Source organism: Rhipicephalus sanguineus, chromosome 1 (assembly GCF_013339695.2).
Source record: "Rhipicephalus sanguineus isolate Rsan-2018 chromosome 1, BIME_Rsan_1.4, whole genome shotgun sequence".
In the NCBI taxonomy this organism is placed as follows: Eukaryota; Metazoa; Arthropoda; class Arachnida; order Ixodida; family Ixodidae; genus Rhipicephalus; species Rhipicephalus sanguineus.
This window is the reverse complement of record NC_051176.1, coordinates 99,722,620-99,750,614: the sequence shown is the minus strand read 5'-3', so window position 1 is coordinate 99,750,614 and position 27,995 is coordinate 99,722,620. Positions and strand designations below refer to the sequence as shown.

The 27,995-nt window shown below is 45.2% G+C and overlaps 1 protein-coding gene across 1 annotated transcript; it reads right to left on the bottom strand.

Moving 5' to 3' along the window:
• Positions 1-22,634, bottom strand: LOC119394413 (NPC intracellular cholesterol transporter 2). The gene is made up of 4 exons (XM_037661715.2): positions 22,374-22,634; positions 3,211-3,309; positions 1,075-1,253; positions 1-85 (listed from the first exon to the last, which is right to left on the bottom strand). The coding sequence occupies exons 1-4, from the start codon at positions 22,471-22,473 to the stop codon at positions 2-4; spliced, it is 462 nt and encodes a 153-aa protein (XP_037517643.1). The 5' UTR covers positions 22,474-22,634; the 3' UTR covers position 1.
• Between the last annotated feature and the right edge of the window lie 5,361 nt (positions 22,635-27,995).

Genomic DNA, 27,995 nt, shown 5'->3' with positions numbered 1-27,995 from the left:
TTTAATCGACAACTTTGACAGGCACGAGGAAACAGAAAATGGTCTTGTTGTCCCCCTTCATGCTCCATTCCACGTTGGCGTCCACCTGTGTACGGGAAACTTTGGGTTAATATCTATGAATTGACGTAGACATTAATAACATATACTAGTCTATTTGCGTTCTTTGGTCATCGGGATGCAGATGCTGCGGTCACCAATGGCACTAGCTGATCCTTGTGTTAACTGACGGATTCTACGATGACCCTACAAATTTCCTTATTATCTACCGCCACGTAATTTTTTAACATGTGCTTTCCTTTCCCTTGGCACCTTTTCTGCGACTCTCACGAATCACCGCTTATTCCTACTGTGCATTATATGGCCCTCTAATCCCACGTAGTTCTATATCTTCCTATCTCTATGCTGGATAAAGTGTATTTTGATTTTGTGATCGGCGACAGCAATACGGAGAGCTTGGTCGTATTCTGTAAATTTATCAATTACCTTGGTGATCAAATGGATGAGGTCTATTGTTCTTACCCCTTCCTGAAGCGACCCTGCTCCCTTGGTTGATTGAAATAAAGCGGCGCCTTCACTCTATAGAAAATTACTTTTGTATACAAAATTTTTACAATATTGAAAGTATTCCAGCTGTCAGGTACACTTGAAATTGGGACGTATTGCGTATAAAGAGCAAAGATTTTCAAGTGTAGCAGCCCTACCGTGTTTCAAAAAACAAAAAAACAACGCTTTTATCCCTGGGTAGGTCTTGCAAAGCCCTTCTAGGCTCATCGCTAGATATATATGGAGATCCTATGTCATGGACGAAGGAAATACAGCGCCGACCAAAAGTAAAAATATATTCTTAAAAAGAAGTTTCCGCTCCCGTGTGGGAGCCGAAACGTCTTTTTAAGAATATGTTTTTACTTTTGGTCGGCGCTGTATTTCCTTCGTCCATGTGTTTCCCCGGCCAGGCGGGTTTCCACCAAACTCTCGACTTCATCAAAAGGGTCAAACTCTCGTCTTTTATCAAAAGGATCAATAGCTGCGCGAACATCTTTTACGCAACGTCAGTGAACAGAAAAGACTTCATACCGATGGAAAACTTGAGAGGACATTGAGCGTGGACTGCAGCGTGTACGATTTGCCGACCTCCAAAGGGCACGTGAGGCCGCTGTTTTTGCAGGCGTTCTTGCGGAAGCCAGGGAACGGCAGCCACACCTTGTTGCTGAGCTCGCCTCGAAGCTTCATCTCCAACTTCTGGAAACTCTCCGCTGCACAAACGTCAAGAAAATACATTGAGGGAGCGTTAAGAGACTCACTTGTACAGTGTTGTTATTTTGCTTGTTGACTGCGTTTTGGTTTGTCTGCCATGTATGTCGTATGAATGTATTATGCTGGGCCTCAGGCGCACTCAAAATACAGTTTTGAGTGCGGAACATAGCAAACATATATGCAAACCCGCGTTTTGTAGCTTTTGGTCTGTGGTCCTTTGCCCCTTTTTTGTATGGGAAAAATAAAGAGAACTTTATTATTATTTTAAATAATAATAATAATAATAATAATAATAATAATAATAATAATAATAATAATAATAATAATAATAATATATTATTATTATTATTATTATTATTATTATTATTATTATTATTATTATTATTATTTCCATGCAAAGGCGTATCAGTATTCTACTAAAGCCGCGACAGACTGTTCCGAATGCATTGGACTGTACCGGCTTCGCAAACATTATAGAAACGATACAATACCTTAGATAATAATAATTTCTAGGGTTTTAGGTGCCAAAACCACAAAACGATTATGAAGCACGCCGTAGTGGAGGGCTCCGGAAATTTCAACCACCTAGAGTTGTTTAACGTTTGCTCACGTTGCACAGTACACGGGTCTCTAGCATTTCGCCTCCATCGTAGCGTAACCGCCGTAGCCAGGATCGAACCCGCGTATTTCGGGTCAGCAGCCGAGGCCCGAAACCACCGTATACCACCGTGGCGGCAAAATATCTCAAAGAAATATCTCAAGACCGTACTCAAAAAGCGGCATAACTAGCAAGAACCTGAAACCTCGAATAAACAAACTAATTCGTTTATACACGATAATAATGCTAAAACTCCGATTCCGAGGGTAATAGCATTCCTCGAAAATCGAAAGCTGATATGACCTCTACAAAGTGCTTGCGTCAATTTCCTCTTTAACTTTTTGGCCTAAAGGTTTATTAACATTTTTGATAAGTATTAACGTATTCCCGCATATAATCTTGCAGCACATGGCGGCCACCACTGACTTCAGGTCTTCTAATAGAGCGCCTTCACTTCAGAACCATCATTATTAAATATTATTCGGTTTTTTCGCAGAAGAATGAAGTACATACGCGCGTATGCACAGCACGAGCTTTCATTGGACACGTATACACGCTTTCTATGTTTGCATACACGGGACCAGACAGGCTTCCTGCAAAGGCCTCTGGAACAGCCCACTAGATTGAATGTGCGTGAAGGACGAATGCATTTACAATAGCCTCTAAATGTATTGAACTCTCGGGCTGGCACAACATTCACTGCAGAGTTAACACTTTTGATAATTGAATTTTATTCCTAAACACAATAAGAACAATAAAAACATGAGCTAGACGCATGTGACGCGTCCATGATATCGGAGCACACCGACAAAATGTAGCTGTAGCGAAATACGAGGGAAAAAAATGATATTTCCTTAGCTGACTTGGGTGTCGACAACGAGTCACCAGGTGTTTTCTGGGGTTATGGAGTACTGCTGCCCCAGTGCGGATAAAAAAGTCCAGCCATCTCCCCTCCGTGAAAGCCGTCGAAACAGCGAAGCTGATTCCCTATTTCATCAGGCTATTGGCCCCCCCTCCCTACCGAGCTTCACTATCGCCACCATAGGCGTGCGCAGGGTTCTCCATTAGGAGGGGGGCAAAGGTTCGTCGCAGCGCCCCCCCCCCCACCCTACTAAGTCAATGTATGGGGCAGATTTTGCGCCCCCCACCACTTAGGTGACTAGAAGGGTCAATGTACGGGGCAGATCTTGCGCCCCCTTCTTAGGTGATTAGGGGGGACGGCCGCCCCCCCCCTGCCCCCCCCCCCTGTGCGCACGCCTATGATCGCCACACCACAAGGCCATGTGACAAGCGTTACACCGACGGCACCGGCGAAGGGTCGATTAGAACAGGTTCGCTTTTAAGATGGCGATACCAACCAGCGACGAAGTCAACTTGAAGCTTGAGCGGCTTCCCCTTCTTGAAATGGCACGGCAGTTGTGGGCAGGGCTCAATCCTGATCTGCGAGAACTCGCCTCCTGCAGGTGAAAAAAAGGAGATATGCAAATGAACGTTCAATACCAACTGACATAATGCGTTCTATGAGGTCGAACAACTGAATCATAACTGCGTGAGCGTCAATGGTGCAGAAAAGTAGTCCCTGCGGTTCTTCACAAAGTTCGATACCCGACTCTTAGTCCGAAACTTATAGCCTCGAATTGTATTTGCAACCTATACGAAATAAGAATTGTTGGATTTTGCGTCCAAAAACCACGATATGATTACGAGGGACGCCATAGTGGAGGGCTTCGGAAGTTTCGGCCAACTGGAGTTTTTTAACTGGCACCTAAATCAAAGTACACGGGCCCCTAGCATTTTGCCTCCATCGAAATGCGGCCGCCGGGGCTGGGATTAAATCCCGCAACCTTCGGGTCAGCAGTCGAGCACTATAACCATTAGACCACCATGGCGGGTAACCTAAACGAAAAGAATGATCATTTGATTCCGCGAGGAAAGTCGCAAACATGTTTGACCGAAGGAAACAGGACAAAGAGGCAAGACAGGGAGGTTAACCAGTTCGGAATAACCGATATACTACCCTTCACTGAGAAAAGCGACTGTGGAGCTGGAGATCTAGAAAAAAGAAAGAAAGAAAGAGAAATACAGACTGAAGACGCACACAACGTCACACTCAGTCAGTCTTGTGCACTGTTAGTCTGACTGTGAGTTTGACTATTAGTCTATAACCGCTTATGCAAGTCTGTTGTATTAAAAAATATCAATGCCTTCATGCTTGTAGAAACAGAGAGAGAGAGGAAAAGGGATGTTCACCAGTCTGATATGCTACCCTATACAGGGGAAAGGGATGGAGGAGATTGCAGGCTGAGTTCCATGCTTTTAATTGTCTATTTGGGCTTGGAGTTTGGTTTATTATGTTTTTTATGTTGTCTTTCCTGTTATCTACTCTCCTGTTCTTCCGACATCCCTTTGCAGCTCAAGGGAAACTGAAATTTGGAAGAGCTATGGCTGTACATTGAACAATTATGAGTGCTGCCACTAATGTGGACTACATTTATCGCGCCCAAGTCGGCTTATTTCTACCTGGCATTATACTTGCCAGAACCACGTTCTGGAAATACAGACATGTCTGCTTCCCGATACACATCATCGAAAGGCCAATATTACGATCTTCTGTCAAGTTTTCGTATGGGCATTTTCAACGGTGTTTATTTCTCTAACTGTTGTTGAATTTGTTCAACAGCACCGACTATTAATGAATGCTTTATATGTGATGCTTTGGTGTCATATTTAATGCGATTCTACCCAATTTCCTGACTAATTACCTTTGAACGCTATCTCTCCTTTATGATTTTAAAGGAATCGGGGATCCTTCAGCTAGCACCGACTGTTTATGGTTCTTTATTAGACAAAGAAAACAAAAAGAAACAAAGTAGAACCGAAAAACACTGAATGCAATTAAAGAACACGAAGACATGGAAAATTGTGCACTGAAGGTGTACCGTGTATATGCTTTGATGTTCGTCGGCACCTTACATACTTTATATTGAAAAAAAGAAATATTGACCTTACGGCAATATCACTAAGGAAGTGTTCACCTTACTCGTTGGCAATAAGAAAGTTACCAACGATTACGCTACTCCATAATTGCGAACTAAGAGCCCAGAAGGATTCTGGCGCCGGCGCCTCTGAGGCTCCTCTCGCGTAGCAACAGCGGCAGTAGAAGCATTTCCACCGGTTGCCTCGCTCATTGTTGAGAAAGAAAGCACTAACATGCGAACGCGTGGCTCGTGTGGAGTCCATTAGGTGTTGTAGGGCGGAAATGTTAAGTGAGAGCAGCGCGATACGACGAACAAGAGGCGAGCTATTACGCTCTTTGTTCGCGATGACGTCTATACTATCACGCGATCCTATTTCCCGCGCTTGTTCTGAGTTACAACAGTCCCCGGAACGTCGTTGTCAGGCGGAATCGGCACGACGTCTTTCCTATTCCTTCTAGCGCTCGACAGCGTGTTGGAGTAGTCGCCAGCTCTGTAGCCTCCTTGAGTTGTCTCTGACGTAATTCATACAGACGTGTGCCATTTCGGTCGATGAGCGAACGCCCAAACGGAAGGCGCATCCTGTGATCACCGAAACGCATCGGGTATGAGGCGCGGTCAAAGGATTTGCCATTACATTTTCGTAAATTGGCATTAGATATTCGTAAACTCGGAATTTCCCGGATGTGTACGATGTTCCACGTTGGCTGTATACATGTTGTCCCTGAAAGGGCTTTTGTTCACCATCACGAAACCTTTTAGCAAAGCTTTTACATTTGTATTGTATCCCAGGTAGAACAAATTCATATAGTTCATATATATTCACCTTCTCCAAGCGTGGATTTTAACCCCCCGTGTGCGACACTGAGCTTCTGAGCGTGGAAACCTATGTTCAAGAGCTACCACCGCCAACAATTTTAATTTCGAATTTATTTTATTATCAACCATATATATTACGCCTTTTTAGCTGCACATATACGGGCGTATAAAAAAGAGGGAGCGGAGCCGTCTGTTCTCCCCTCCTGTAAGGGGCGGGGTTATGAACAAAGCGGTTGAACAGAGTTCTTGCCCTCTAGGTCGTCGGTACCAGGCAACATAATCGCCTATTGTGCGCTTGGAATAAGCCTTAGTTTTGAAACCGAAGAATACTCGAAAGGACAAGACACGTAACCAGGAAGCGAGACGCATATAAAATGCAACGCTATTGAGGCTAGAACACCAAAGGGACATGTGTTGGGTTTTCCTTCACGCGATATCACGTGATTGTGCACTCTTAGAAAAAAAGGTCGGCATATTCACTAACTAAATACTAACCCTTTACTTGCCACAAAATACACTAGCCTCTTAGTAAGTGAAAGTAGTAAAATGCAGGTTAGTGGAACTTGCTACCTAGTTAGTGAGTGAATAGTACTAGCTCGAAAGGCTAGTATATTACTAAGTTGTTGGTAACCGCGCTAGCAACTTATTAACCGTATTAACTCTACTACATTTAGCCAATTAGAGGTTTACGCCTATTTTGTTTATATGTGCGTGTGCATTGCCATATCAAGATGATTCTATTACAAAAGTACCTAAAGGATTTAAAAAAAATGAAGTGGCATTGTCCTCGTACATTAACTAATGGCCGCTAATTACTTCATGTAATTACCATGGTAAGTACGCAACACTGCAACATACATAAAAAAATGAAATGCTCACGAATGAAAACACACACGCAAGCGCACACACAGAATAGCAAAACTTTTACGTAGCCAATATCTACTCTAGCAGCGGCTTGAAGACTATTTTATGCTCCTACTTTGGCATAGCACACCATGTGCTGGTTAGCAACCATAGAATTTAGAAGAATATTTGAAGTTTTCTACACATTATCGTGTGCCCTTATATTTGCTTATATGCGTGCCATCACGTAGCACGAAACTTTAATTCCAAGGTAATCAATAAAAGTGAAGTATGTTTAAATTTTGCTAAATACCATCACGATTACGGCAAAGTATACTGCGCATCTACGAAAGGTCTGGCCACGTGCTTGGCTAGTAGTTAGTTAAACACACCAAGTAAACTTTCTGATTAGTGAAGGCAGCACTTTACGACTTTTACTAACTGCTGGCTAGTAAACAGATTTCGCGAAGGTAGTAAAATACGCTCGAAACTAGTAAATGCAAGCATTTACTAACCATTTACTAACTTTTCTTCTTAGAGTGTGCATTTGCACAGGCACCCAAGGGAGAATTTCGTCTTGCGCTGCGGACAAGCACGCGATGTAGAAAAGCAGTTCGTACGTGCGCTAAATGTTTCGTAAAAATACGCACTAGCAGGCTGTGAGAGCCATCAAATTAACGAAGTCTGCTGGCAAGTGGCGTTCGATCAGATAATAACGGCATGCGTTTTGAATATGCAAAATTTCACTTTTTTTGAAACCTCGGAGCTCGAACGGTGAGGTCACCTCCACTGAACACCAGGTAGATTGCGCTTATGCTGCAGAAGTACTACGTGCGCTATACTTGGTATTTAAGCAGGTCCTTTGAAACTGCAATCCAGTGCAATACGGTCATTTCTGCGACGTGGCGTCCGCCTGGACGCGATCGCGTGTGCTTAAACTACACCACATTTAGGTGCGGAGCTGTCACTGAGGCCCCTTTTTTGTTAAATGCGAAGCATTTTTGGCAAACTTCTGCCACTTTGAGCGTATCTATCTATCTATCTATCTATCTATCTATCTATCTATCTATCTATCTATCTATCTATCTATCTATCTATCTATCTATCTATCTATCTATCTATCTATCTATCTATCTATCTATCTATCTATCTATCCGCCTACGAGATTGTGCTCTCGTGGCCGTTTCGTTAATGGATGTGTACAAAAATTGGTATGGTGACACGACTGTATGACGAACATAAACGACGGGTCATAACATGAACATCATGATATGCATATTATGAACAGCATAGTTTCCCCGACACGGTTTTGGGGTGCTCACCGCCATTTCATTAAATGGATATGTACCAAAATTGGTATGGCATAACGTTTATACATGACGAACGCAAATGACAGGTGGTAACATGATAATCATGACACGCATGTGCTACACTCATGATTTACATACCATGCTCATGGTTCGCTCGCGGCCGTTTTGCTAACTTGATATATATATCCCAAGATAAGTATTGCGCGACGTGAGTGTATGACGAACATAAATGACAGGTCGCCACATGAAAATAAAGAAATACATATGTACATCATATGATTTATATGACACAGTCTTGAAGCGCTCGCGGCCGTTTCATTCACTGGATATATGCCAAAATTGCTATTGCGTGAAACGACTGTATGACAAACAGAAATGACAGGTTCTAACATGCAAATCATGACATGCATGTCATCTACAGCATGATTTACATGACACTCTCTTGGTGCGCCTCCAACCGTTCCGTTAACTGGATATATACTACAATTGTTATGGTAATACACAAGTGTGCGACGAACATAAGTGACAGAGATAATAATCTCTAATGAGGTTCCTGGAGAGGCTAGCCTGGTTTGTCGCCTGTCTTGCTACCCCAGGTGCCGGATGATGATTATGATATATACAATGATCATATATACACACAAGTAATACGTGCCAGTCACACACGCACATATATACACAAAATAGTCATTCACAAACTTCGTTAAGTCGAGCGTTCCTCAAGAACACCACCAGCGCTTTTATGTTGCGCGTCGCACAACCACTGTCTTGCCACGGGCCGAGAAGGTGCCGCAGCTCCAGCTCGAGCCGCGTTGCAAATGAAGTGCTGCCTTCAGAATCTGTCATTCGGCATCGTAACGGCAACAGCCGCAGAGTACGTGCGCGAGTATTCCCGAGTATTACATGCCCGAGTATTACATGCGGTGCACGTTGGCGAGTCCAACTGCCTGATCTTGTGCTGGAAGTATTTTGTATAGGCAACGTCGAATCTCAGCCGGTGAATTCACGTTTTATCTTGCCTGGTTAGTCCTTCTGTCATATAAAGGCTACACGTTGGGTCTATTCTATGCAGGGTTCAATACTGGTTACTTGCATCGCACCACATTGCTTGCTGCAGATTCATAGGTCATGCATTGTACATACCAGAATGTACGTTTCATTAGCATGGCATATACGAGATTGTACATGCATGCAGGCATGACAAAAATGCGATAGTGAACTACACGTCATGACATGAATGCCTTCATTTGCCTAAAAGACAAACAATGTCATGTATGCAAGTCCCTGCTGACTGCTTCGCACTACATCGATTCCCAGAGGGAGTGGGATCTGCCGTTTTTTTTTTTTTTGCTGGCTTGATGTTTCATCACGTCGTCAATCAGCATTCCACCCTGTACCAACAAATCCATAATGTCAAACTATCCTTTTATTATTATTATTATTATTATTATTATTATTATTATTATTATTATTATTATTATTATTATTAGTTGTAGTGGTAGCAGTAGTAGTAGTAGTATTAGTAGTAGTCATGAGCGTCCATTACGCAGTTATAAAAGTCCAGGCGATGTGAAACTGCAAAAGTTCGCTTGGTGCCTCTGTGGGGCCGGTACAAGACCGACACCAAGCTCCTATATTTAGAACTTCAAAGCTTGGAAATAGTAATAATTTCGTGTTTTCAAACTGCACCTTCTTTCTGCTCAGGGGTAGCTTAGGGAAGCTACTGGTATGCACCTTGTTGAATTTTAAACGCACTCCAAAATCTTTCCTTTTCACAGCGCAAGAAAGGACGGGACAGAAGGAGAGAAGACAAGAGGCAGCGGCTCCTCTATTCTTTCAGTGCCTGGGCGAACGCTCGCCGCTGCCGCGTGGTGGCGCTGTGCGAGTAGACTAGTCAAGGAAAGGGTGAGAGGCGACAAACGAGTTTTAATAGGAAAGTTCCCGGGCCATAGGCTGGGATCAGTGATGAGACAAGCTAACGCAAAACTCGCAGCTAAGTCTAATGGACGTAACCTCGTGATAATCGCGGGAGGTCTAAACGACGTCTTGAGTAACGAATCAGCCGAACTAGCGACCACATTGGCGAAAGGGGTCGATGACATGCGCGCCATTTCCCCTCAGGTGCAGATAGTGGTATGCACAATACCGGAGGTACCGGTGCGTGACGGCAACCTGCAAAGAGCGGTTGTCGACGCAAACAAACAGATATGGCAGATGAGTAGAGAGAAAGGCATCGAGGTAGTGGAAATAAACAGAGAGGTGCACAGGTGGGGTGGTTTTCGAAGAGACGGAATACACTTCGATAGGAGGCTTGGCCATGAGGTGGGTTGGCGTCTTGCAGGACGCGCAGTAGCTTTTTTGGGGGGCACGCGGGCCCTTCGGTGCCCATGGTAGCTTGTAATGAGGAAAACAACCAGGGGGACTCTTTGACAGGTAGTATAGCGAAAAAAACAGAGAAAAGGTAAAAGAAGGGAGAAGGCGCGTGTTGCAATTAGTTACATTAACATGCAGGGTGGCAGAAAAAAGGCAAAATGGTTAGAGATTGAGGGACAGTTAAACAAGGAACAGATAGGTGTTTATGCGGTTACAGAAACACACCTTAGAGACTTGGAAGAGCCACCACATATTGAAAATTATGTTTGGGAAGGATGTAACAGGATCACATCAGAAAGGAGCGGTGGGGGGGTTGGAATGCTAATTCATAGCAGAACAAAATGGGAGAGAGTGAAACAAACGTGTTCAGAGCACATGTGGGTTTCGGGCACAGTAGGTGGAAAGAAAACGTGGCTAGGTGTAGCTTACTTGTGGACAGGCAATAACTGCAGAGAAAAGAATCTGGAGATAGTGAAATGCATAAGCACCGATATTAAAGAATTTGGTCATGATGCCGAGATAATCCTTCTAGGGGACATGAACGCTCACATTCATGACCTTGACGGATATTCAGACACCAATGGCAAGTTATTGCTAGATCTCTGCGAGCAACATAGTCTTGAGATAGTTAACGTGGGGCCTAAGTGTGAGGGGCAGATCACGTGGGAAGTCAGAAACAGGCAATCGAGCATTGATTACTGTCTCATGACAGAAGGAATATATGACAAACTTAGAGAGATGAGAATAGACGAAGAAGGCATTAACAGCTTAGGTAGTGATCATAAACGCATAATATTACAAATGGGATATAAAACTGAAAATAAGAACATAGAATCAAAGTTTGGCAGCTCGTATCTAAATGACAAACAAATAACAAATATAGCCGCAAGAGTCGAGGAAAAAGTAGACGAACTACCAGGCAAAGTCTGGAAGTATAGTGAGCTGCTACATGTAATCACGAAAGAAATGGAAATAGAGAAGAAAACTATTTGTTGGAAAGGAAAGAAAAAGCCAAAAAGTTGGTGGAACAAAGAAATCCGGGAAGCGATCGAGATGCGACGTCAGGCATCACGGGAGCACAGAAAGGCAAAAAAGGAGAAGCGGCCACAGGACGAAGTCAACCAAATATGGGAAATATATTTAGAGCAAAAATCCATTGTGCAGAAATTAGTCGAGGCAAAAATTAAAGGTGAAAGTGAACGCTGGATGACAGAGATTCGCGAAAAGAAGAAGGCCGCGCCTAGGATATTTTGGAGCCATCTAAAAGCGCTGGGTAGGAAGTCTGTCACAATGCAACAACATATAATAGATGAAGGAGGAAATAAATTGGAAGGATATGAAGCGCTAGGTTACATCCGAAAGATAACAGCCGATTCGTTTAAAAAGGTCCCCCAGGGGATTCCCCCGGTGAGTAAAAGTACGCAAAGGAGAGCAACCGACGAAGATGTAGTACTAGAGAATTTCAATTGGAAGAAGGCCGAAGGAAAAATTCCTAAGCGCACTACTCCGGGCTTAGATGGGGTTCCCGTCAGCCTCATTAACGAACTCGGACATAACACTAAAGAAGCACTGCTGAAAGCCGTAGAAAAGTGCTTACAGGAGAGGGAAATACCAGACAGTTGGAGAAAAAGTAGAATGAACTTAATCTATAAAGGCAAGGGAGAAAAGGATAACATTCGCTCGTATAGACCGCTAACAATTACATCGGTGCTATACAGGTTGGCGATGCAGGCAGTAAAATTAAAAATAGAAGCGTGGGTAGAACAAAATGATATTTTGGGAGAACTTCAGAATGGATTTCGAATCGACAGGCGGTTAGACGATAATCTGTTTGTTCTTACCCAGTGTATAGAAATATCTAAAATAGAAACAGGCCCTTATACGTAGCTTATCTAGATATCACCGGGGCGTATGACAACGTTAATCAGGAAATTTTGTGGGATATATTGAAGGAAGTGGGCATAGGTGACGACTGTGTACAGCTTTTGAGGGAAATATACCGAGGAAATACAGTTTGTATAGAATGGGAAGGAATAAGTAGCAAGGACAGCGTTGAAATTAGCAAGGGGCTGAGACAGGGATGCCCTTTGTCCCCGCTGTTATTCATGCTGTACATGGCGAGGATGGAAAAAGCGCTAGAAGGTAGCAACATTGGATTTAATTTGTCACACAAACAGGTCGGAGCGATGGTTGAGCAGAAGCTTCCAGGTCTATTTTATGCTGATGATATTGTCTTATTTGCGGACAGTCAAGATGATATACAGCGACTGGCAGATATATGCGGAAGGGAGTGTGAGGCTCTAGGACTAGGATTTAGTGCAACAAAATGTGGATTGATGGTATTCAATGATCACGGAGACCATACGGTATTAATACAGGGCCAAAAAATACCGAGGGTAAGCGAGTACAAGTACCTCGGAGTATGGGTAAATGAGGGGGATAGATATATGGAGGTACAAGAGAAAGCATCGGTAGCAAAGGGAAAGAGGAATGCTGCAATTATGAAGCACAGAGCTTTATGGGGATACAATAGGTACGAGGTGCTTCGAGGGCTGTGGAAGGGTGTGATGGTTCCGGGGCTTACATTTGGGAACTCAGTGGTGTGCATGAAGTCAGAGGTGCAATCAGGAATGGATGTAAATCAAAGGACGGTGGGCCGCCTCGCGTTGGGCGCTCACGGGAAGACGACAAATGAGGCGGTAAAGGGTGATATGGGATGGACAGGCTTTGAAGTGAGGGAAGCGCAGAGCAAAATGAGATTCGAAGAGAGGCTGAGGAAAATGAAGGAGAGTAGATGGGCAGAGAAGGTTTTCAGGTATTTGTATAGAAAAAGCGTTGACACGCAGTGGAGAAAAAGAACTAGGAGGCTCACCAGTAAATATACGGCTGGCAGTGCGGGCGATATGGCAACAAGGAGCATTAAGCGGAAGGTCAGAGAGGCGGAGAGGACTTATTGGATGACAGCGATGGAAAAGAAGCCGGCTCTGAGTAACTACCGAAAAGGAAAAAACGAAATAAGGAGGGAAAGGTTTTATGATAATTCAAGGGGAAGCGCTTTACTGTTTGAAGCAAGGTCGGGCTGCCTTAGAACGCGTAGTTATAAAGCGAGATTTAGTAACGAAGAAGAACAATGTACATGCTGCGGGGGAACTAAGGAAACGATGGAACATATACTGATTGAATGTGGCGATATTCACCCAGGTAAAAGTGTTGGCACGAGTCTACATGAAGCCTTGGGTTTTAGGGACAACAATGGAAAGCTGAACACGTCCGCGATAGAAATAAGTAAGAGACGGTTAGAGTATTGGTGGCAGAAAAGTAGAGATAAAGAACAAAAATAAATAATGGGGGAAAAATAAGGTCATTCTGCCTTAAGAGGCAGAGAGATGGACCGTGAATTTATATTTTTGGTATAATAACATAGATTTAATCAATGTAGATAAGGTATTAGGCCAACATGAAACAAGGAAGCTTTTTTTTTTTTTTTTTTCTTCGAGCCTGGTGGCAGACATGTCACCGCCCCGTTTTAAAGGGGACGCTCATAGCATCCATCCATCCATCCACGGGAAGCTAGCGCTGAACGGCCGCGCGTACTACGAAGCTCACGAATTCGTGTTTGCATTCGAGTTTAATTGCATTCGTGCTGCTCGCAGACTTTCACAAACACAGGGCGGATGGAAAGAAATGCGGACGTAGCGGCGCGCTGCTTTCATCACGCATTGACCGTGGTGGCAATAAAAAGATGCTAGATGGTCATTGATTGTATCATGGATAACTCCGTCTTTTCATCAATCATACAGGCTGCAAGCACTTGAAAATAAAAGCGATACAGCAAAGAATGTAGATGCCGCATGTTCGCGTTTCTTTCCATCCCCACTGTACGTATTCGGTAGGCAGTCTGTCAGGCCGTGCTGCCGGTTCGATACTTGCATTCGAGTTTGATAGTATTCGCGTTTTATTTTCTATTTCAGGCTATTGCAAACGCGTCATTAGCATGCCTCAGTATGTCATACTGTTGTCTTCCACTCTACAAATGGAACGGAAAGATATCACGATTTTTTTTTATTTCCGTTTATGGATGAATAAAAAAAATTCGCAGGGTCCCTCATACATTCACCTAAGACGACTGAAAGGCGAAAGCCGTCTTCATCTTTTCCGTCCCAGTCAATGTATTGAACATCTCCTGCTTCCCTCCGAGATACTTCTGCACCTAACGTGGTTTTCTTACAGCCTCAAGGATCGGAGGCACTGTAAGCTTTCTGCACCGCAGCTGGTTATGCACTGCCTGCGTGATTGGCCCATTTTGACCAAGCGAAGATGTATGACGACGTCACATTATGCATGTCACGATGATGTCACGGACTTGCATGATCTGTGATGTGATATGATGACGTCATCACGTAATGATAATTTCTTGAATCGCTTTTTAAACCCCAGATACTATTATTATTATTCTTGGATCACTTGTGTTGACGCCGCCGATGGTCAATTTTCGCGTTTGATGGGGAATCTAAGGCTATCGCCTTAATACATTGTTCGGCTGCCGTTCCATGAAATTCCAGCTGCCGCTGGTGTTCGGGAGGGGTGGCTTGCAGAAATTAGGCGGGATAATTGGTCTCCTAATACATCTTCAAAACTATACTACACTCTAAGAAAAAAAAGAGTATGCGTGACTCTTTTCGGAGAGTTCTGACTTGCCACGTATGCGACTCTCTTTAAATAGTCACGGTGACTCTCTTGGTGGGTCAGGGTCGGCTCGCTCCAGGAGAGTCCCCTGATCCTCTAGGAAGAGTGCAAAGACTCTCATCGGGAGGATCACGTTACCACTTATAGGGAGTCAGACGACTCTTGCCGGTAACGCTCCTAGGGGGGTCAAGGGACCCACACCGAAGCATCAAGCGACTCCACAAGTATTTTAAGCTACTCATTTGGTTCTTGCTCTACTTTTGCGCGACTACTGTTGAAAATAGTGGAGTATTCATCTTAAGCAAGTCCAATAATACTTGCCATTCTGCCCAGCGACTGTAAAAAAAAGAGTAGTTCAGTTTTAGCATTATTTTAATAAAACTCGTCAAAACACATATTTTCCAGCAAAGTTATATAGAAAGCGCGAAAAGATGGTCTGTGATTTCCAATTAAGAAGTTTGGGTATTCCTCATTTACATGCTCCTATGAGTATAGCCAACTAAAATGTGTGACTGTGATGTGCACAGTGTCATATGGTGCTAAATGAACAGCAGAAATCGCCATCATGTTTCCATATTTATTCCTTGTGATTAAGAATAAATCAAAAAGTGGTGACGGCTTGAGGCATCAGACTTGTGGCTTGCTAGGTTGTCGCTCCTGTCTAGCGTGAGCACCATGAAAAACGGTATCTGAAAAGCAGAACGTGATATTATGATGTGAAAATGAAATTGCGGTAAAGGTTTGCAAAACCTACACAATAAGTGGTTCACACAGACATAATAAAGGCTAACAACAAAACAACAAAGCACATCCTCTGGCAGCCAGGGGCATGCCGTGAGCGGTTATTGACCGCATGTTTTACAAACGTAAACCATGCGAGTACTACGGCCCGAACGACACCCAGCGCGTGCGTACGCCGTCTACGTCGAGATCAGACATGTCATATGCTAGAATTAGCGCACATAACTCCCCCAATCACGTACACTCACTCGATTCTGTTATAGCGCCCAACGTCATCTCAGTGTATGCAAACCACGAAAACAGCAAACAGAAACGAGGGAAAAGAGTGCACGCCGGCGGCCGCAACAACGCGCGCCGTCGAAAGTCTAGAGCTTTTTCACTTTACTGGCGAGGCGTGTCCAACTTGAATGACTACCGCGTACGTTCTGGAAGCCACCGTACTATATCTGCACCTCAAACTACCGTCTTTAAGCCAACAAAAACCATTACATATAGTGCGTCTGAGCGTTCTGTACACAGGCTTTTTTTTTTCACGTTCCCACGCGCGGAAGCACGCAGCACACTCAAGGTCGATGGAAATGTCATTATGAAGTAGACTAAAGTGCATCTCAAGACGACATCTTGCACCTTCAGTAGTGCAGACACAACGTGCGATCAGCAAGAAATGACCCTCGATTATTGTTTCCATCGCTCACTTTATGGGAGCTTGTACAGCAACGCACATAACGGTGGCAACTCGTTAACCGACAGCTTTAGTTGGGCATCCACAACAGCCCCGCGGATACAGGCTACTGTTGGAAATGGCTGGCACGTTCCGCAGAGCTGCTGCAGACACCCAGCTAAAGCTGTATAATTAGCACCTACGAAAGCAGTACACTCACCGTTAACTGGCGCCTGTTGTCGGTGTCCGCAGCTCCATGAATATTCCGCCCTCCAAGCGTCACTTCGTGCACGGCTCGAGCCGGCGTCAACACCACCGAAGACGCGCAACCTACGCAACCACGCGACGCATTCCAATAGACCAGGAGACTGAGACGACTGAGAGAGGAGAGCGGCGCGCCACCCAGGCGCCAACCCCGTTTACGTTGCCGAGCAAGGCGCCACAACGGCGCCAAAGGGCGAGCGTGCGATATGTATGGCGTATACGGCGGCTCTTCCGTATACCGAAGCCGATCGAAACGCGCTTCAGGGGGGTCCAGTGACTCCTTCCCAAACGCGAACTCTTTTTCTCTGCCTGTACTTTCCAAAAGGGGTCAGATGGACACCCGAAGAGAGTCATGGTTCCATGACCCTCTTTTGACTCTCTTTTTTCTTAGAGCGTAGAATATGCAGCCGTCATTTAGGACCCGAAGATTTCATAGAATATAAAAAGCGGCAGCTTAAGTATGCGGTAGCGTCAGTTTTTGCACACTACCCTTCACCTTTGCAGCCCAAGGTAACAACTGAACCAAGCATGACAAGCATCACTAAACGTGACCGTGCTGCGTCCGTACCGTCAAGGAATGCATGTACCAGTAGCAACGCTGCCTCGCGACAGCCGCCATGTGCAGCGCTGACATTAGTTCCCGAAGCTGAAGAATCGGAGCTCATGGACACAACATGCGCTACCGGCGACACAACTGACAATCATCACGTGTCACAATGAATGTGTGCACAAGGCTTAGCAGGCTACCCGATGCGACAAAAGCGTCCAGGTCAACAGCCATTCGGTCTCTGCTTTGCTCACTACCGAAAAGGCCGAATAGAAGAGAAAAGAGAGAGCCGAGGAGCCAGATACTGAGGCTACAACAATCCGTCGACAAATACAAAGACGAGCTCAAGCAACCGATAACAGGCCGCATTTCTCACGCCTATCATATTTGCTCAGTTTGAGGGTCGGCACTACTACTTTAGACTTGAACAACAGCGTCTCTTCACACAAATCGGCCAGTTTTGCAGGAAGCCCGCGGCATATGCAGCTGTTTGTGTTTGTTTTTCGCACCACCACGACTTAACTGCATGGTTTAAGCTCTGAAATGGTGCAATCACTTTTCATAGTTCCTCATTTTCTGGCACCACCAGTTACTTTCTCTCGGTGGCAAGAAATGTAATTCTCAAAAGCTTTATGGAGGGAACAGGTGATCACGTATACCCCTGGAAGCAGCCTAGTGACATTTCCTGCTATTTAGCGCATGAACTCCAGGCTTGCGTATAGTGTGCTACACCAGCAGACGCTAGCACGCATCGGGGAACTTTAAGCGCCCAAGCTTTCGTATTAGCTCCTGGCAAATCCTGCTTTGGAAAATCGACTTTCAGACAGTCAAAAACCGACTCTCAGTCAAACGAACAAAACAATCTTCCGCGCATCACTGACATGCACTCTCGGGTATCGGCCTAGCAGACGACGCTCGAACGTCTCGATCAAATAGCCGCGAGCGACACATGCCTTCGAAATGGGCTGCTTGCCCAGAACGACAAGTGCTTCGTGATTCCTGTTTACAAGTTCTCATACTTTAAACAACGCGAATACAGCCAAAAACTTAACCACATAGCAGCTTCGAATGCAGCCACGGCATTCGCTTCCGCGAGCGACGACGCGACGGTGGGTCTACTCCGGCGGCGGCGCTGAGCGGCTAAAAGCCGCACTACCGCCGACGGCCGGTTCCCATTGCGCTCCTCTCCTTCGCCCAGGCACAGAAAGATACAGGAGGTACTGCACGAGCTGTGACTGAGCAGTTTCCAGGCATGATTGAGAAGTTGCAAGATAGATAGATAGATAGATAGATAGATAGATAGATAGATAGATAGATAGATAGATAGATAGATAGATAGATAGATAGATAGATAGATAGATAGATAGATAGATAGATAGATAGATAGATAGATAGATAGATAGATAGATAGATGTCGTCATTATGAAAGTGCATGTGAATAAATGCGGGCACAATAATATGGCGTGTGGTTGACGCACTGACGTACTTTGTAGGTTTCTAATCCTACTCACGCGATCAACTGCTTTCATCACGACGACACGGCATCTAAAAACAATGGAACAAACTGTCTCCTTCGCGGAATCATTGACTTGTATTCTAACATGAGAATGACGTAAACAATAGGCGAGCGCAATCGGGGTGTTTATATGCTAAACCTACAAACTACAAGAGTGAGTCTACCATAGCGTCCTTAACTGAGCAGCCCGAGTTTCCATGCTCGCTGTCGTGAAACTCGTGACTGTGAGTGCAATCCGCTTCTATAAGAAAGTGACTGCCTTGCTTGCGGATCAAACCCATGAACTGCTGTTCAGAAAGCACTATAGAGCCACTTTTAGCCGTAGCAATGCGAATTCAAAATCTGGGACGTCACAGAGAAGGACTTCGCCACTCCTGTCCTTCCTTCTCAGGTGTCTGCGATATCACGCCTCCGCTCAAGGTGTAACCGGCAAATTTGCAGTTAAAAAATAGTGAATCGCTAATATACTATAATAACAGTTTTGGTTTATACTGCTAAACATCTATTTACAGAACAGACGCTGCTAGAAGATTTAGAGCAATGGCTGGTAACCCCACTTTAGCTGACAAAATTTAGGGTCTCGCGTACTGTCACCTCCTAAATATCTTCACTTCTGCGAAGCTGCGGCTACCACATGGCCTCTTTCACTGCGATCCTACATTATTACTTAGCTTGCGGTTAGGAGCATACAAGGCAACTCTTTCGATCGGGATGAGTGAACAACCTTCTAGCGCCTGCTGCAGCTGAGATGAGTATCAAACACTTGTTTTGGCGTCTGTCCTCTCTATGGCGACCAGAGAATTCTAATCAGCACCACGTTATAGATGACCTGGTTTTATAGGGACGGCAAACTCACTCATGAGTCGACTCACTCAGACTCAAATCGAGCCGTGAGTCTGAGTCCGAGTGAGTCCGGTTGAGGAAAATTTTGGTGAGTCTGAATCCGAATGAGTTCTAAGCGCAAAATATATTTCTTGAGTCAGTCTGAGTGAGCTCCGCACCTTTTTGCCGACCTATGGTTCTATCTAAAGAACTACAGCATTAATATAAGCCTTATGTCGTCTCACGTCTATACTCCCGTCGACTCACATACTTCAAAGCACTAGTGTTCATACGCAAGCTCAATATTCATTGATCAGAGGCGTGAGTTATAGAGAGTGGGAGGGGGGAGGGGGCTGGTGGCCCCTCCCCCTTCCCGCAAAATCTTTCACATGTAGTTCTTGATAAAAATATTTCGTGTGAGTCATTCCTTTCAATAAAAAATCCTTACTGGATTGCAACCACTGATAACTCATATTTGAAGGTACGAAATCAAAAATCACCAAGTAGAGCAGTATTTTTTCAACCTAGGTGTTGACACCATGCTTGAAAAAACTAATTATGCGTTAACGGACTCACAAATCGACTCACTCAGACTCAGATAGAGTCATGAGTCTGAGTGAGTCCGAGTGAGTAATATTTTGGTGAGTTTGAGTCCAAGTGAGTGCGGCTAATAAAAATTTTAGTAAGTCTGAGTCCGGGTGAGTACGGTTGAGGAAAATATTGGTGAGCCTGAGTCCGAGTGAGCTCTAAGGGCAAAAAATATTTCATGAGTGAGTCTGAGTGAGCTCCACAGTTTTTGCCGACCTATGCCTGGGTTACAGATTTTTCACGATTACAGGAAGTACTTGCATTTTGGCCGAATGTGCCATAAGCCCAAAAGGCGGTGCGTTCACCACTGCACTTCCTGGCAACCCGAGATATGCGCGAACGAGAGCAGTTGCGATATGCATCTTGGGATGAAACGAAACCGCTAGGATTTTCTCATGTATTGTTATCCCGTATGCAGGGCAGCAAACTGGACGTAAGTCTGCATGACCTACCACCGAATAACTTGAGCCAAGAATGTAAAATTGAAAGGCCCGTCGGCAGCGAATTGAACCGAACGCATACTATTCGCACCATCCTATAGTTACTCAGACTACATGTTCCCCCTTAACTGATTATGTTCAATTATCCAAATTTTTTAATTGTTGGCTGAGGTCCCAAAGTGTGAACGCAGAGTTGTAGTGCACATTCAAAATCCACCGATTGAACTGTTTCCTGCATGATGCGTCCCGCTTGGTCATTTCTCCCGCGTTGCAAGGAAAGCCCGCGAAATACGAAGAAAACCACGTGACGGAGCGTTTGCGCGCTGCTATGGCGCTACCCTCAAGCGCTCCGTCACGAGGTTTTTTTTTTTTTTTTTTTCTAATATTTCGCGGGCTTTCCGGGCAACGCGGAAAAAAGGACTACGTGAGACGCACCGTATAGGAAACAATTCAATCGTTGATATCTGAAGGCGCTGTACAATTCTGTTTTCATTCTTGGGGTTTTCAGCCAATGTATAAAAATCTGTGTAAATAAGCATAATCAGTTATTTAGGGTGAAGATAAAAATAGCCATAGTAACTATAGACTAGTGTGGAAGTACGCATTCGGTTCAATTCGCGTCCGACGCGCCTTTCATTTTTAAGGTCTTAGATAAAGTTACTTGGGACACCCTGTATATACCGCTACTCCGATATAGCGAAGTCATCAGGCTATGAAACCTACGTATATCCCGCCACCTGAAATGATGTGTTTCCCCTTCCTCGCAATGTCTACAAACGTATATTACTCCACTGCGGCTGCCACTTTGAGCGACTATACGAAGTAACTTAATAATAAGAGTGTGCTGCTGGACAATTTGGTATTGTACAGAAATCTTTTTGGTTCGCAAAGGACTAAATACGGAGTTGTTCAAGACGACAACGTCAGACGCTAACTTCCAAATGACTTTATTAGCGGGCTATCAACATATACACGAAAACGTAGCTGTCAACCTACGCATTAAAAAACAAAACATCCATCAAATAAGCAAGACACCTTTACGCTAGTGGTTTACCGATTGTTGTGTATATGCAACTTTACCGCGCAATATTCACAGTTCTCAGGGTCGACCTTCTGCGATTCTTGACCGCTTTCTGTAAGCAAAGTCTCTCCAGCTTTCGAACCGTCTTGTGGACAGCGCAATCATGTGTTTATGTTAAATATCTAAAAGGCATATTTATAACTGTGATCTGTGCCACGCAGCATCCCTGTACTGAAAAGAAGCTTGGCCGAAGACGACGCTTGAGGAAGTGCGACACAACACCTGTTTCACAACAACGTTCGCGCGTGCGCGCCACGCACAACGTCCTTGGCGGCAACTAATAAATTTCGGCCCATCGAAACGACTACACAGACTTATCGCTCCAGGATTTCAGCGGCTGCTGGCATCCTTGACAGCTGCTTGTAGTCAACGAAAGTTAGCACTTAAATAAGCTCCGAAGAACCATCACTACACAGCAGCGAAAACACATGCAGGAAAATATGCAGGCTCTGCAAAACTGATCGCGTTGAAAAAAAACCCACACATTATTTGTAGCGAGATATTCACGCTCATCGGGTACTCGGGTTCTCGCAAAAAAAGAAAAAAGAAAGAAAAAGAGTTGGCCGGGAGCAGAGAGTGCAAGCGGTTCAACTCGAAGTGCGAAGAGACGTCAAAGAAACACGACAGCACCAAATGCCGTCGTATTTCCTCGTATATACGTGCACCAATCTCGCCGTTCAGTGGGCGTCGCCATCTGCGTTTAAAACGCGGCCGCGTCTTCGCAATCAAAATATTGTTTTTTCTTGTAGCGAGCACAGTGCCGCCAAGAATGTCTCCCAGAGCGGAGAACAGCGGCAGAAACCACGACGATTGCGACCTCACACAGATATATATGTTATGTCTATGTATACGCACCGCATTTTTGGTGTTCAACGACGTCGAATACGGCCGACGTGAAGCCAGCTGAGACAGCGAGCAGCAGTAGGGCAGCGAAAATCCAGCGACCGTCAGCCATCGCAACTCACTCGCTTCTGAGCCCGCGTCGTTGTCCTTCGGTGACGGCCACGGCGAGCAGTCTTAATACGCTGAGAGCCGTCGGGCTGCCGTTGCTGCAACGGCAAGTCGATTATCGGCCGTTGGACGACGCGCAGGCAAGAAATACGGGGGGGGGGGGGAGCAAAAGCAGTAACTCGAGAACAGAAAAAAAGAAAACAAGAAGCCGATACTAGTGTTCGCTCAGGTGACGGTCCACTGCGCGTGCGCCGAACGCTAGCGAGCGCTGGAACCAGTTTGCCATGCGATGTCTATCGCCTGCCCCGAAGGTTCGCTGCTTCTCCGAGCGTATCGTCTGTCCGAGCTGAATCAGGCCCGCCCTTTCTCCTTTTTTTTGTCACTTTATTAATCAGTGCGTTTGTTCTACTGTTTCAACTTCTCAGCTTTTCGTTTGGCCTTCTCGAGCGTGTGAGTCACTGTATTCGTATTGCGTTTGGCGAATGTCCGCGTTAATTTGAGATGGCGGAGCCAGTGGTCTGTCGGAATGCGGTCGGCCACTCGATATCTCCGACGAAGATGACAGTGCTTGCAGAGAGCACATCGTGTGCCGTAGAAGTGTCTTTGTGGCCAGGGGCGTAGGCAGAAATTGTTTTCGGGGGGGGGGGGGGGGGTTCAACCATACTTTATGTATGTTCGTGCGTGTGTTTGTATGTGTGCGTGTATATATACACATGCAAAATTGAAAACTTTCGGGGGGGGGGGGGGTTGAACCCCCCCAACCCCCCCCCCTTGGCTACGCCCCTGTTTGTGGCCTTACTGAAGACTCATGCGGCCAATGTAGTCATGACGTGACCTTTATGTGGGTATGGGCTGGCCAAGGGGCATCAGTCTTTACAGAAACCTTGCCCTGTAAATGTCTTCTGAAAGATGGCCATTATTCATGATCAAAAGACTGAAAACGAGGTGCTAGAATTCTGTGAGGTGCTTTATTTCTGGTCCAGCCTTTATGTCTGCCTAAAGCAATAAACAACAATCCTGGGGCTGTACGTGCCAAAACCATGACGTAAATTACGACTACTTACAAGTTCCTTAATCTAAGTACACGAAATTTTGTGCGTTTCACCTCCATCGAAATACAGCCGTCCTGGCCGGGAACTGAACCCGCGACTTCGTGCTATGCAGCGTAACGCCATAGCCACTAATTATTTTGAATTGATTATGGTGTTGCACGCGCGGACAATAAGATGCCATTATGAGGCACGCCGTAGTGGAGGAATCCAGGCGAATTTGACTATCCGATATTCTTGAAGGCACAGCTAAATCTAAATACACGGTCCGTTTCGCAGTTCACTTCCATCGTAATGCCGTGTCCGGGAATAGAACTCTCGTATTTCTGCTTATCTTAGAGCCGCTAAACGAACGCGTTGTGTCCGTGTGAAAATCCCTGCAAAATGATAGATGCCCGTGGGCTCAGATTCAGGTGCACGTTAAAGTACCTCGGGCGGTCGAAATTTCCGGAGCCATCCACTACAGCGTGCCTCATAATCACACCTTGGTTTTGGCACGTAAAACCCCAGCAGCCACAATTATTAACAACGCGTTACACAACATGCAAGATAATTTTCAGACTAAGCATTCTTCATCACTCAACTTTGTTGTTTAAGCGATGCAATGATGTGTTTCTGCAGGTGTCAGCGCTTTGCGAGAATAGTTCTTGATGCTTTCTGCATTACATATTTTCCTATTTCTGAAATACAGTCGAAACCCGCGATAACGAAATCCCGAGGGAACGAAATGCTCACCGCAACGAAATATTTTCGGAGCACCGGCGAACACCCATAGGAGTCAATGCATTTCGTAACTCGCGACTACGAAAGATATTCATACCGCAGTCCCTCATTAACGAAATTTTTGAAACACGAGTATGCAAATAATCTACTCTCGCAACATTAACTACATTCGAAAGCTGCTGAAATGCATTCACGCTACACTTAAATTGTGAAAAACTACCGCTACAGCGCACTTGGGAGACAGCCGCCATCACTGTTTACAAAAAAAAAAAAAAATAAAGCTGGCGACAATGATGATGATGATGATGGCTTGCCGAAACACCTGCTCGTTATCGCGGACTACGTAGCCAAATCCACATTCCTCATGGAGTTTCGTTGGTTGGCTTGGCTCTGTGCTTGGCTTGTCGGCTTTGCGCGCACATGGTCGCGTATGTGGAGCCGATTGTGGAGCGTCTGCTTGGTCGCTTAATTTTGGTGCAACGTGAACTGTGTGTTGCGATTGCTTCGTCTAATTTCGCTGCCTGCGAAGATGCCGCCTCTAACGAAAAAGCGGGAGTTTATCACGCTGGAAGATGAGGCTGCAATGATCAGTGAGGTGGAAAAGGGCAAGGAAAAAATGGACATCGCCGAAGAATTCGGCATTGCGTGCAGCTCACTGTCCACGATTCTGCGCTGATCCGCGCTGATCCAGCGGAGCCGGAAGAAGGTTCGCCTGTAGGCGCACTTGATGACGGTACTGGTGACAGCGCAGTGCTCCCGTCACTGAGTGCATGGGGCGAACTTTGCACCATGGCAAACGAGATTTCCGATCGAGAGGCATGGCATTGCTGCATGGTAAGGGCCGCCAAAGCAAACTTACTGACTTTTGGAAATAAATTTTTTTTTGTAAATTCCATGTCTTTTCTGCCGCATTCTCACGCCAACGAAATTCCCGCAAGAGCGAAATTTTGTGCTTTCCCCACCGATTTCGTTATTGCGGGTTTCAACTGTAGTTAAAAAAAAAAAAAACAGCCGTCTGCTTCATACTTCACCAGCGTTTTCTATGTTTATTTTCGTTTGAGTAATATGTACAAAAACCCTAAGTTAAACATACCAGCATACGCAGTGACGACACCAAACATAAAAAAATAACCGCTTATTGTTCACCGCCAGCTGACTTCCACGCTGCAATTTTCCCGCATGATTGAAATGCACAGTTCTTTTCTTCTTTTTTCTTTTTTTTTACCTGCATAAAACCTGACAAAGCCAGTTTTACGTGCTGGATTAGCCCTGCAGAAGAAACCTCACAAATTGTGAGCTTCCCTAAGAGTGTAGGCCTTGAATGATGTCAAACAATTTTTTTCTACTTTCCGCAAGAACGTGCCTTACGCAGCAGTCATGGAGGCTGACATTAAACACACCTCATTTGTCATGGAAAATCCCGCTCGTACCACAAATTTCTCCAGATAGGCCGCGATGCACATGCAGGAATGCGAGACCATGAATGGACCAAGCGAATTTATAACGAGGTCCGTGAACTGGACGACTAAGTATAATCCGAATAGAACAAACAGTGCACGTTCGGCAGCTAGTCTTGGAGCAGGCTTCGGGCTCTTCGCTGAGGGTGGATACGCGAAATGTGCGAACGTTTTGCTATATGCGTCCTGCAAAGATGCCTAACCGCAGTCATGCAAGCCTGATGTATGCGGGATGGAATATTTCACGCCGGGTGGGTGGTTACTGATGTTCCCTCATGAATAATGTTAATGGTCGCAGCACAGCCGCGCGTTAATTGCATTAGCGTGTATGTGGCTGCAACGAAACACCTCCTCTCCCACTGCGCCCCGCTGAGACAGCCAGCGACCTTCTTCATTGGACCAGCTGCACTATATTCTAGATTATGTGTTGTTGCAAATATTTCAGAGCCATGACTTTGAGTCCGTCACTGCTGCGCAGAAAGAGACTCGACATCTGCTCCTTTAGGGCTCAATAGCGCCAGGCATGTGAATGACTGTTTGTAAACTCACTGGGGCACCGCGTTGCATTTCAATGGTGTTCCTTTATATTCCACTACTTCGCGGGGTCTCCCAGACGTACTCATCGTATAATTACGCACTTCTGTCGTCCGGTTGCCCCTATTGGCGACGACGCTTGGCAGTGGCGCCTGTGCATGGCATACGAAGCGAGTGGTGACTCATCCAAGGAAAGGCGACTGTGGAAAAGTACGGAAGAACAGAAAACATACGCGCTGCTGTTTCTTGCGATAATGAAGTTCGAGGTCGTGGTAATGAACGCTCGATCTTGTTTGTTGGTTTGTTTTACAACGATTGGTCGTCTCTAGGAAGATAAGTTCTTTGCGAACTTCAGAATGTTCTACACTCGCGCTATCAAAGGCACGCTTCATGGAATATCGTTCCTGCCGGCCCCCGAACTTGGGGCTAACATTTTACTTATATGCTTTTTCGCCTATCAGCTTTAATTAAGCGCCTCAGAAATTCTCGTTGCATTGCCGTAGCGTCGCCTCTAAAGATGAGCTACTCAGTGTGTCGCACGCGATGTTCACAGCCTTCTCAACACACACACACACACACACACACACACACATATACATATATATATATATATATATATATATATATATATATATATATATATATATATATATATATATATATATATATATATACAAAGAAAGAGAGAGAGAAGGGAGGAATAACCGAAAAATCCATTTCGTTTAGTCATCATCAAAATTAAGCCTGCAGAAAATGAGCACCAAAAGAAACACAGGAGACATTATTTAATTTTTTGCCTTAATTTAGGTAACACCACGATTAATAGAGTAAATGAAAGCGAGCGTATAAACAACTGGCTGCAGGGGAAAAAGAAATTCGGGTCTAATCAAGTGCGTGAGTTCGTCTCCCACCTACAGAAATTTCTTTTTTTTTTTCGCCCTCATTCATTTCCTTCCTTTAATATTTCTTTATTTAAATTGTGGAACATTAATATACCCTACACTTTGTCTAGCTCTCATTGTCTTTTGACTTCAGTTTTTGCGTGATCGACAAGTTTCCGAGTTCAGGGCTGGCGAAGTCCAATCGAGACGAAGCTCTGCAGGAACACAGAAGAAGATCAGAAATTGTGTATTGACATTTAGATATGACTGACAGGCTGACATATATAGCGACGTACTGACAACCTTGTAGAATTGCTGAAATGGGTAGGTGAGCTTCGATTCCGCCCTCGAGATTGGTGCAGAGCCCCCCTTCCTGACTTCGCCTAAGAGTAGATACATTCGAAGGGGCCGGCGCAGCGCCGAGGCCGATTCAAGGACGCAATATCACTGCGCACGCTTACATGGTTTCCTCCACTTCATGCAGAAGGAGAAGGGGGGGGGGGTATGCTGTCAGGATGCTTAAGGTGAGGTCGGTGTTACAACATTCAGCCCACGAGGAGACACGTGATCGATCGCACCCCCACTCCGAGATGTAGTAGCAAACTGGTTTGGGGTCGTGTCGAAAGAAAACAACAACATGGATCCGCCGGTGTCGTTCGCGAAAGCTTGGATGCGGCGGGCCTGTCTTAGGGTTCACGACGATCGACGGTAATGTTCGTGGCACCCGCCGTGGTGGTTTAACAGCCCGGTGTAAGAATAGGGGTGTAGCCAGAATTTTTTTTCCGCGGGGGGGGGGGGGGGGGGGGGTTCAACTAACTTTGTGAAGTTCGTGTGCGTGTTTGCACGTGTGCGTCTATACACATATATGCAAAACTGAAAATT

Excerpts from the sequence above, each read along its gene's own strand:
- LOC119394413 (XM_037661715.2), bottom strand. The coding sequence starts at position 22,473 with ATGGCTGACGGTCGCTGGATTTTCGCTGCCCTACTGCTGCTCGCTGTC. Across the intron at positions 3,310-22,373 it reads CGTTGAACACCAAAAATGCG|GAGGCGAGTTCTCGCAGATC; the intron begins GTGCGTATACAT and ends TTTCACCTGCAG. Across the intron at positions 1,254-3,210 it reads TCAAGTTGACTTCGTCGCTG|CGGAGAGTTTCCAGAAGTTG; the intron begins GTTGGTATCGCC and ends ACGTTTGTGCAG.